Source organism: Rutidosis leptorrhynchoides, chromosome 1 (genome assembly GCF_046630445.1).
Source record: "Rutidosis leptorrhynchoides isolate AG116_Rl617_1_P2 chromosome 1, CSIRO_AGI_Rlap_v1, whole genome shotgun sequence".
NCBI classification, from domain to species: Eukaryota; Viridiplantae; Streptophyta; class Magnoliopsida; order Asterales; family Asteraceae; genus Rutidosis; species Rutidosis leptorrhynchoides.
The window spans coordinates 456,632,826-456,644,069 of NC_092333.1; the positions used below are offsets into that span (position 1 = coordinate 456,632,826).

At 31.3% G+C, this 11,244-nt stretch overlaps 1 protein-coding gene and 1 non-coding gene across 2 annotated transcripts; one reads left to right on the forward strand and one right to left on the reverse strand.

Annotated features, from left to right (window-relative positions):
* Nucleotides 1-9,097: 9,097 nt before the first annotated feature.
* On the reverse strand, nt 9,098-9,502 carry LOC139903876 (uncharacterized). Its single transcript, XM_071885831.1, has one exon. The coding sequence runs from the start codon at nt 9,500-9,502 to the stop codon at nt 9,098-9,100; it is 405 nt and encodes a 134-aa protein (XP_071741932.1).
* A 1,344-nt stretch (nt 9,503-10,846) lies between these two features.
* Nucleotides 10,847-10,917, forward strand: TRNAG-GCC (transfer RNA glycine (anticodon GCC)). The gene has a single exon. It is a non-coding gene; the product is annotated as a tRNA-Gly (tRNA).
* The last annotated feature ends 327 nt before the right edge of the window (nt 10,918-11,244 follow it).

Consider the following 11,244-nt stretch of genomic DNA (forward strand, 5'->3'; position numbering starts at 1 on the left):
CAAAGATTGAAAACCGCCAGAGTCGACAAAAGAGGTACGCGGACAGTAAAAGAAAAGATATAGAGTTTGAAATTGGAGAAATGGTCTGTCTTAAGGTTTCACCTTGGAAAGGCGCTGTTCGATTTGGTAAACGGGGGAAACTAAATCCAAGGTACATTGGACCATTCAAGATTATAGATCGTGTCGGACCAGTAGCTTACCAACTGGAGCTACCTCAACAACTCGGCTGTACATAACACTTTCCACGTCTCAAATTTGAAGAAATGTTTTGCTAAAGAAGATCTCACTATTCCGTTGGACAAAATCCAAATCAATGAAAAACTTCAATTCATTGAAGAACTCGTCGAAATAATGGATCGTGAGGTTAAGAGACTTAAACAAAACAAGATACCGATTGTTAAGGTTCGATGGAATGCTCGTAGAGGACCCGAGTTCACCTGGGAGCATGAAGATCAAATGAAGAAGAAATACCCGCATTTATTTCCAGAAGATACGTCAACACCTCCAACTGCTTAAAATTTCGGGACGAAATTTATTTAACGGGTAGGTACTGTAGTGACCCGAACTTTTCCATGTTTATATATATATGAAATGAAATTGTTATTTACATGATTAAGTGTTTCCAACATGTTAAGCAATCAAACTTGTTAAGACTTGATTAATTGAAATAGGTTTCATATAGACAATTGACCACCCAAGTTGACCGGTGATTCACGAACGTTAAAACTTGTAAAAACTATACGATGACATATATATGGTTATATATATAGTTAACATGATTTTATTATAAGTATGTATCTCATTAGGTATTTTAACAATGAGTTATATACATAAAAATGAGACTATTAATTTAAGAAACTCGAAAACGATATATATAACGAGTATCGTTATAACAACGTCTTACTAGGTACATATGAATCATATTAAGATATTGATACACTTGGTTAATTATGTTAAATGATAAGTAAATATATTATTAAGTGTATTAACAATATAATACATATGTAAAAATAAGACTACTAACTTAATGATTTCGAAACGAGACATATATGTAACGATTATCGTTGTAACGACATTTAACTGTATATATATCATACTAAGATATATATATATCATACTAAGATATATTATATATCATAATATCATGATAATATAACAATTTAACATCTCATTTGTTATAATAAACAATGGGTTAACAACATTCAACAAGATCATTAACCTAAAGGTTTCAAAACAACGTTTACATGTAACGACTAACGATGACTTAACGACTCAGTTAAAATGTATATACATGTAGTGTTTTAATATGTATTCATACACTTTTGAAAGACTTCAATACACTTATCAAAATACTTCTACTTAACAAAAATTCTTACAATTACATCCTCGCTCAGTTTCATCAACAATTCTACTCGTATGCACCCGTATTCATACTCGTACAATACACAACTTTTAGATGTATGTACTATTGGTATATACACTCCAATGATCAGCTCTTAGCAGCCCATGTGAGTCACCTAACACATGTGGGAACCATCATTTGGCAACTAGCATAAAATATCTCACAAAATTACAAAAATATGAGTAATCATTCATGACTTATTTACATGAAAACAAAATTACATATCCTTTATATCTAATCCATACACCAACGACCAAAAACACCTACAAACACTTTCATTCTTCAATTTTCTTCATCTAATTGATCTCTCTCAAGTTCTATCTTCAAGTTCTAAGTTTTCTTCATAAATTTCAAAAGTTCTAGTTTCATAAAATCAAGAATACTTCCAAGATTGCAAGTTTACTTCCAAGTTTTCTAAATCCATTCCAAGTAATCATCCAAGATCAAGAAACCTTTGTTACTTACAGTAGGTTATATTTCTAATACAAGGTAATAATTAAATTCAAACTTTAATTCAATTTCTATAACTATAACAATCTTATTTCGAGTGGAAATCTTACTTGAAATTGTTTTCGTGTCATGATTCTGCTTCAAGAACTTTCAAGCCATCCAAGGATCCTTTGAAGCTAGATCTATTTTTCTCATTTCCAGTAGGTTTATCCAAGGAACTTGAGGTAGTAATGATGTTCATAACATCATTCGATTCATACATATAAAGTTATCTTATTCGAAGGTTTAAACTTGTAATCACTAGAACATAGTTTAGTTAATTCTAAACTTTTTCGCAAATAAAAGTTAATCCTTCTAACTTGACTTTTAAAATCAACTAAACACATGTTCTATATCTATATGATATGCTAACTTAATGATTTAAAACCTGGAAACACGAAAAACACCGTAAAACCGGATTTACGCCGTCGTAGTAACACCGCGGGCTGTTTTGGGTTAGTTAATTAAAAACTATGATAAACTTTGATTTAAAAGTTGTTATTCTAGGAAAATGATTTTTATTATGAACATGAAACTATATCCAAAAATTATGGTTAAACTCAAAGTGGAAGTATGTTTCCTAAAATGGTCATCTAGACGTCGTTCTTTCGACTGAAATGATTACCTTTACAAAAATGACTTGTAACTTATTTTTCCGACTATAAACCTATACTTTTTCTGTTTAGATTCATAAAATAGAGTTCAATATGAAACCATAGCAATTTGATTCACTCAAAACGGATTTAAAATGAAGAAGTTATGGGTAAAACAAGATTGGATAATTTTTCTCATTTTAGCTACGTGAAAATTGGTAACAAATCTATTCCAACCATAACTTAATCAACTTGTATTGTATATTATGTAATCTTGAGATACCATAGACACGTATACAATGTTTCGACCTATCATGTCGACACATCTATATATATTTCGGAACAACCATAGACACTCTATATGTGAATGTTGGAGTTAGCTATACAGGGTTGAGGTTGATTCCAAAATATATATAGTTTGAGTTGTGATCAATACTGAGATACGTATACACTGGGTCATGGATTGATTTAAGATAATATTTATCGATTTATTTCTGTACATCTAACTGTGGACAACTAGTTGTAGGTTACTAACGAGGACAGTTGACTTAATAAACTTAAAACATCGAAATATATTAAAAGTGTTGTAAATATATTTTGAACATACTTTGATATACATGTATATATTGTTATAGGTTTGTGAATCAACCAGTGACCAAGTCTTACTTCCCGACGAAGTAAAAATCTGTGAAAGTGAGTTATAGTCCCACTTTTAAAATCTAATATTTTTGGGATGAGAATACATGCAGGTTTTATAAATGATTTACAAAATAGATACAAGTACGTGAAACTACATTCTATGGTTGAATTATCGAAATCGAATATGCCCCTTTTTATTAAGTCTGGTAATCTAAGAATTAGGGAACAGACACCCTAATTGACGCGAATCCTAAAGATAGATCTATTAGGCCTAACAAACCCCATCCAATGTATTGGATGCTTTAGTACTTCGAAATTTATATCATATCCGAAGGGTGTCCCGGAATGATGGGGATATTCTTATATATGCATCTTGTTAATGTCGGTTACCAGGTGTTCACCATATGAATGATTTTTATCTCTATGTATGGGATGTGTATTGAAATATGAAATCTTGTGGTCTATTGTTACGATTTGATATATATAGGTTAAACCTATAACTCACCAACATTTTTGTTGATGTTTAAAGCATGTTTATTCTCAGGTGAATACTAAGAGCTTCCGCTGTTGCATACTAAAATAAGGACAAGATTTGGAGTCCATGTTTGTATGATATTGTGTAAAAACTGCATTCAAGAAACTGATTTTGATGTAACATATTTGTATTGTAAACCATTATGTAATGGTCGTGTGTAAACAGGATATTTTAGATTATCATTATTTGATAATCTACGTAAAGCTTTTTAAACCTTTATTTATGAAATAAAGGTTATGGTTTGTTTTAAAAATGAATGCAGTCTTTGAAAAACGTCTCATATAGAGGTCAAAACCTCGCAACGAAATCAATTAATATGGAACGTTTTTAATCAATAAGAATGGGACATTTCAGTGGGAAGCAGTGTTATCAATAATTTTGTAAGCTTCAGTTGCTGTTTTCTTCATAATAGAACCACCAGCTGCTATATCTATGTCTTTTATTGTGGTGATGTCACATCCTTGGTAGAATATTTGTACTATTTGATAAGTGTCTAAACCATGTTGCGGACATCCTCTTAATAACTTTCCAAATCTTGTCCACGCCTCATATAGAGTTTCATTTGGCTTTTGTGTGAACGTAACAATTTCTCCTTGAAGTCTCACGGCTTTAGATGCCGGAAAGAATTGTTTAAGAAATTTTTCAACTAAAACATCGCATGTATCAATCGCCCCTTCAGGTAACGATTCTAACCAATCTTTGACTTCTCCCTTTAAAGTCCAGGGAAATAACATGAGATATATCTGTTCATCCTCCACTTCTCTTATTTTGAATAAAGTGCAGATTCTATTAAAGGTACGAAGATGTTCGTTTGGATCTTTCTTCAGCGCACCACTAAATTGGCATTGATTAGTCACCATGTGTAGGATTTGTCATTTGATTTCATAATCTGGCGCATTAATGCCTGGTTGAGTGATTGCATGACCTTGGCCAGTGCGTTTAGCTCTCATTCGGTCTTCCATACTTAGAGGTTCCAGATTTTCCATGATTGAATTTGTTGAATCTGAATCACTAGAGGATTCTGATTTAATGGTTTGTTCCTCGACAATCTCTGTTTGAATGATTGGTGGTTCCGGAGGAAAGATTAATTGTTCATGATCTCTGAATTGTCCCTGAATATCCTCCAGATTCTCAATTGTGAGGTCGCGTTCAAAAAATGGATTATCGGAAATTTGAATTGGAGTACTTGGTCGACTGGATGACGATTCTAAAGAAAAATCAACTGCAAAAATATTGGCTAGATGTCTTGATCGAGTTACAGGTGGTGAACGTATAAAAGGTGGTGAACGTTTTGCTCGGTGCATTCACTGAATATCCTATTAGTTATAAAAGATAAAAATTATATAAGTTATCAAATTAATAAACTTTTCTGATTTTGCCCACGTTTCGAATAGCCAATAGATGCAGCAGGTAGCCAGGACCCTTTAAATCGGAAGCCCACAACTCGCCACTAACAAATCCAACTATTACTACGAACCAGAAAATTTTGTAGGTCTATCAATTTAACCACTTAAAATAATTTTCCGTTTTGAAATTTTAGAAAAGAAATAGAAAATTCTATGTTCTAAAAACTAGAGCGTCGAGAAATAAGAAAGAAAAAGAGTGCGTCGAAAAACGTCGAAAAATAAAAGATCGAAAAATAATAAAAAGAACGTAGCGCGTCGAAACTTAAAAGTCTAAAAACTAAGAATTAAAAGTTGCGTCTAAAAGTATTAAAGCTTAAAAGAAATACTATATCCAAAACAGCAATAACTTAAAAAGGTACTAAAACTTATAAAATATTAAAGCGATAAGCGACGTCGTAAAATTCTAAGGCGCCTAAATCTTAATCTAAAGAAAAAGCATTTAAGGGATTTTACGGCAAAGCCTAAAAATCTAAAATTAAAAATAACTACGGCAAAAACTATATTTAAAACTAAGTACGAACGAAAAACATATAAATTATGAATTAATGATAAAAATATTCAAAATGTAAAAATAAGCTTAAAGTTATAAAAATACAATTTTTTATAAAAATATTATTTTTATATTATTTATATAAAAGTATTAGTTTTATATATTTAATTAAACTTATTAAAGCTAATTAAAAGTAAAAATAAAACTAAATTAAACTAATTATTATTTTAATTAACCCTAAATCTAAATTAATTAATAATAATTATATATAAATTAAACCCTAATTCGATTTAACTAAGGTACCAGGCCTGTCTTTTCACCTCATGCGACCGCATGAGGTTTGTGAACGTTTTCCATGCGTTCGCATGGAGCTGGTTACCAGGCCGGATAGTTTGGGCCGCTACAGTTGAGCCCATATACTTTTTATTTATATTTTTGATTTTTAATTTTCTGTTTTATATTTATATAAAGTATTTATATAAAATAAATAAAAATTTATATTTTTACAAACTAAAATAGAAATAGAAATATTTTATAATTTATATATTTTGAACAACTCATAAAAATATATATCTATTGTTTTTCTTTTTATATTTTTTTTATTTTTTATATTTAAAACGTATTTTTACAAAAAGAAATTAAAACTTAATAATTTTTTTTTATAGCTTTTTGCTTTCTGCGTTGTTTGTCCCCGGCAGCGGCGCCAAAAATACTTGATGTGCGTAGAGGTGTATACGAAATAGTTATATTTTTATTAAGAAATACTATTAAATACGATACAATTTTACACAAGTTATTTATTTATTTATAGAGTGGATATACCTAAATCTTGCTACAACACTTATAGACAGTGTACCTAATCGTACAGTAGTGTAGTTTTTAGTAAGTCCGGTTCGTTCCACAGGGATCTAGCCAAGGTTAACGCTATATTTTTAAAAACTATATTTGTATATATATATATATATATATATATATATATATATATATATATATAAGTAGTATTATTATTATAAAAGGGGGTTTTTACCGTTTAATGACCGGTTTGTCGATTTTAAAACTTTAGTCGCAGTTAAAACCTAATGTAAAATATTAAAAATAAATATAACTTAATTTAAAGCGTAAAGTAAATGACAATAATTAAAGTGCGATAAATAAAATGACAATAAATAAAATTGCGATAATTAAAAAGTACGATAATTAAAAGTGCAATTAAATAAAATGACAGTAAATAAAAATGCGATGAAATATGAAATAAAGGAATTATGCTTATTTAAACTTCCGTAATCATGATGTTTGACGTGTTGATTTTAATTTATTACCATGGGTTAATTGTCCTTTGTCCTGAATTATTCGATATGTCCATCTGGTTTTTGTCCATAACAGTCCATCAGTCATAAATATAAAGTGCGAGTGTCCTCGTCAAATTATCCTTATATCTGAAGTCAAATATTCCAAATAATTGGGATTTAAACTATAATTACACCAATTTTCCTTGTATATAATTCACCCCTGTTTTAATAAGTCCATTGACTATTAATCCATTTCCGTGTCCGGTTAAATGAACGATTATTAGTACTTATAAATATCCCTCTCATCGTGTCTGATCGAGTGTATATGGTTATTTATAGGTACGTCAAATTGTAAATCTTTATATTAAATTAACGAACTATCATTCAATTAAACAAATATAAAGCCCATTAATAGCCCATAGTCTAATTTTCACAAGTGTCGTTCTTTTGTTCAAACCCCAATTATGGTACAAAGCCCAATTACCCCGTCTTTAATATTTTAGCCCAACATCACGATTACTTCAATTTAAATAAGCATAATAATAACTTAGCTACGAGACATTAATTTAAAAAGGTTGAACATAACTTACAATGATTAATAATAGCGTAGCTTTACACGGACAGAATTTCGACTTACACACTTACAACATTCGCTAACATACCCTTATTATTATTAATCTTAAATTAAAATTAAAATTAAAATATTATATATATATATATATATATATATATATATATATATATATATATATATATATATATATATATATATATATATATATATATATATATATATATATATATATATATATATATATATATATATATCAGAGAGATAGAGAGGATAGAAAAAGATATTTTACATTCGACCAAAACACGCGAAATTTATAGGATGTCAGCTGATACTGTTCACCATGCGATCGCATGTGTTTATAACTGCCAGGCCATACGATCGCATGGCCCCCTGGGACAGCTCACATTTGCTTGTTTTCTTCTTGCCGACGGTTTTAATATATAATATAATACATATATATATAATTTTTAAGAATTAATTATATATTATATTATATTCATGTGCATAGTTGACTTGTAATTTTTAGTCCGTTGCGTCGAGCGTTGAGAGTTGAATCTGGTCCCCGTTCCGGATTTTCGAACGTCCTTGCATATTATTTAATATCTTGTACTTTGCTTTTTGCGGCTCGTACTCTTGTAACTTTTAAATGTTTCTCATCAATAATTTGAACCACTTTGATTGTACTTTGTACTTTTGAGCTTTTTGGTCGTTTGCGTCTTCAAGTCGTCGAATCTGTCTTTTGTCTTCTCCTTTTATTATTTAAACGAATATTACTTGTAAATAGAACAATTGCAACTAAAAGCTTGTCTTTCTTGAGGGATAATGCTATGAAATATATGTTCGTTTTTAGCATTATCAGCAACATAAGCTGTCAAAATCCTTCCTTTGAAATCGGATTGTCTAGAACGCTTTGGAATTTCAGATGATCGTCGTATTAAAGTGATACATACTTTTTTTAGAACGGCAACTTTATTAACGGCTTCTAGCAAGAAACTAGAAGAAAAACACAAAAACAACAGTTACAACGGTTTTATAAGCCAATTGTTCCAAGAAAATATATCTTTACATTGACTCGATAACCAAAAATAAGATACATCACGAATAGAATCAAATAAATCCGCCTTCTTCACCCTATTATCCATAAAAATGACATCATTGCGAAATCACCATAGAACCCAAAGTAAAGCCACCACAATTACATTCATTCGGTTTTTATAGACCCACTAGTTTGCCATTGATCATACCAAGTCACCCATGATGTCCAAGATTCAAACATGCTAGTATCGACTCGTGTCCAAATAGATATCTTTCTCCAAACTTCTTTTGCAAGTAAACATGTAAACATAATATGGCAAGTACAATGAGGACAACTTTTATCCTTAATCTCTACACCACGTTTAACAAGGTTCCATCTCGCAGGCAATCAATTAATAGATAAACACCATAAGAAAATATTTACCTTTTTAGGAATCGACTTACTCCACCTCGTACTTGATTATAACGATGGTAAGAGATCATCATCTATTAACCTCCTTGTATTAGACACCGAATATCCCGAATGAAGACTTAAAAACAATATTTTTTGTCTTCTGTATTTGAAAATGAAACTGCATCTACAAGCTGATGTAATTCGACCAAAACAGAATCATTCCTACCACCTAGTTGCTCTCTATTCCAATGTCATAACCATGAATTATTACTTCTTCTATCCGCAACAAAACAGTCCGGATCAACATCTAAATGAAAAATTCTGTTAAAACGAGAGCATAAAGGTTCATTACCCAACCAAGTATCTTTCCACATTTTAGTCTTGGACCCATTACCCATTTTAACCCTTATCGGATGAAATGGAATAAGTCCGGAATTTTGAGCTGCAACATAGTGTTTGACCATATTGGACCAAATGCCAAGTTTCTGCCCATTTTGGCCATCTAAACATCCATCTCTTCCATGTATTGCAGCAACCACATTGACCCAAATGCCATTAAAATTCAAGTTAAACCGCCATATCCATTTGAATATCAAAGAAATATTGAATCCTTTTAAACTCCCAATCTCCAAACCTCCTTTATCATAATTTGCCATAACATTTTCCTATTTCACCCAATGTATTTTCTTTTCACCTTCTTGAATACCCCAAAAGAAAGAGCTTCGAATTGTTTCCAACTCTTTAATCACAGTTTCCGGACATTTGAACAAGGATAAAAAAAATAGATACTTTGTTCCTTCACACCCCTTTCTTTGGACCTGGACTCAAAAGTATGTTAACGAACTTGACGTTTTTTATAATTAGCAATTCGTTTTCTTGTATGGCTCTATTAATCGAGTCAACAACAAGCGATTTATTGGCGTCATGACTGCCGCTTAAAGACTAAATTGAACTTCAGGCAGGTTTAAAACTCATGGAAATTTGATTTTTCATTTTCATGACGTCTCATTTTTTTTTTTTTAAACCTACTTATTTTCGGAGGTCCATTAGGAAGCAACCTCTCTATCCATAGAACATTGAGAGGGGGACCTTCTCTACTCTTGGGTGTTTCATTCTGATGGAGAAATGACTTCTCTTTATTCTAGGATAGAGAAATGATTGTCTACATTTTACCTCCCTCATACGCAGTGGCGGAAGCATGATTTTTTTTTCATTGAAGGCGGAAAAAAAATTAAAAACTTCGCAATTTTTTGGGCAAAATTTGAAGGTTAGTGGACAAATTTGAAAGTTTTGGGGCAAATTTTGAAGAATTTTGGGCAAAATTTGAAAGTTTTTGGTCAAAATATATATGTTTTGGGGCAAAAAAAATCCACTTCGGGCCAAAGTCGAAAAATCGAAAATTTTTCTACTAAAATTTCAAAAACGACTTGGGCGGGCGCTCCACCCTGCCCCCAAGTAACTCCGCCCTTGCTCATATGCAACTTATGCTCCTTATGAGATTGAGTTTTGTTACTTACATTGCTGCAATTCTTTTTCTTGGTAATTTAGAGTTTAATCTATTTACCATCATTACATTAGAATTAATTACCCCAGCCAAATCAACAACAATAATGTACATTTAACAAACAAATCAGAGTTTTATGTGTATATAACTCATACATGAGAATTCTGGAATGAAAACTTCTTTCTCTTCTTTCTTGTTACTGATGGATTTCCAGTTGCCATCACAAATTGCAAAACAAATCACAATTAGTAGATTAATTAAAAGTGAAATCAGTAAATGAAACTGATAAAGAATTACTTGAATGGTAAATATATGAGGGAGAGTTAAAGAATTTTACCCGTTAGTGGATGCTATCATCCATGGCCAACTGCTGCGAAAACAAACCCTAAAAGCCAACTATCGATGGTCCAACCAATGTAAGTACGCATATTCATTTGTCATGAATCGTTTATAAAAGCGTGGGATAAAAAATTTGGTGTATATTATAAACAGCAAGGCACCAGTGGTCTAGTGGTAGAATAGTACCCTGCCACGGTACAGACCCGGGTTCGATTCCCGGCTGGTGCATTCATTTTTATTTTTTTGTGGGGCTGCTGGCTGTCTAATGAAAGTGGATACAAAGTGTTAGGAGGCGATCTCCTAGTGTCCTAGCCCCTTCTTTTTATTTGTCATATTGGGTATGATCTCTTTGAACTAATTTAGATTTATAAACTTAACATTTTTGCACCAACTTTTAACAAGGCACCAGTGTTGGATATCAACGATTCTTAAAGCATAAACATATAATTATAGTCAGAATGCAAAGGTTATTCTAATCATTCTCCAATTATGTTGTTTCAAGGTTGATTTTGGCCCATCTATCTTCAAGGTGTTTGCTTCATGGTTTGAAAGATC

Bases quoted from the DNA above. Each gene is read 5' to 3' on its own strand.
- LOC139903876 (XM_071885831.1), bottom strand. From the start codon at position 9,502: ATGGCAAATTATGATAAAGGAGGTTTGGAGATTGGGAGTTTAAAAGGA.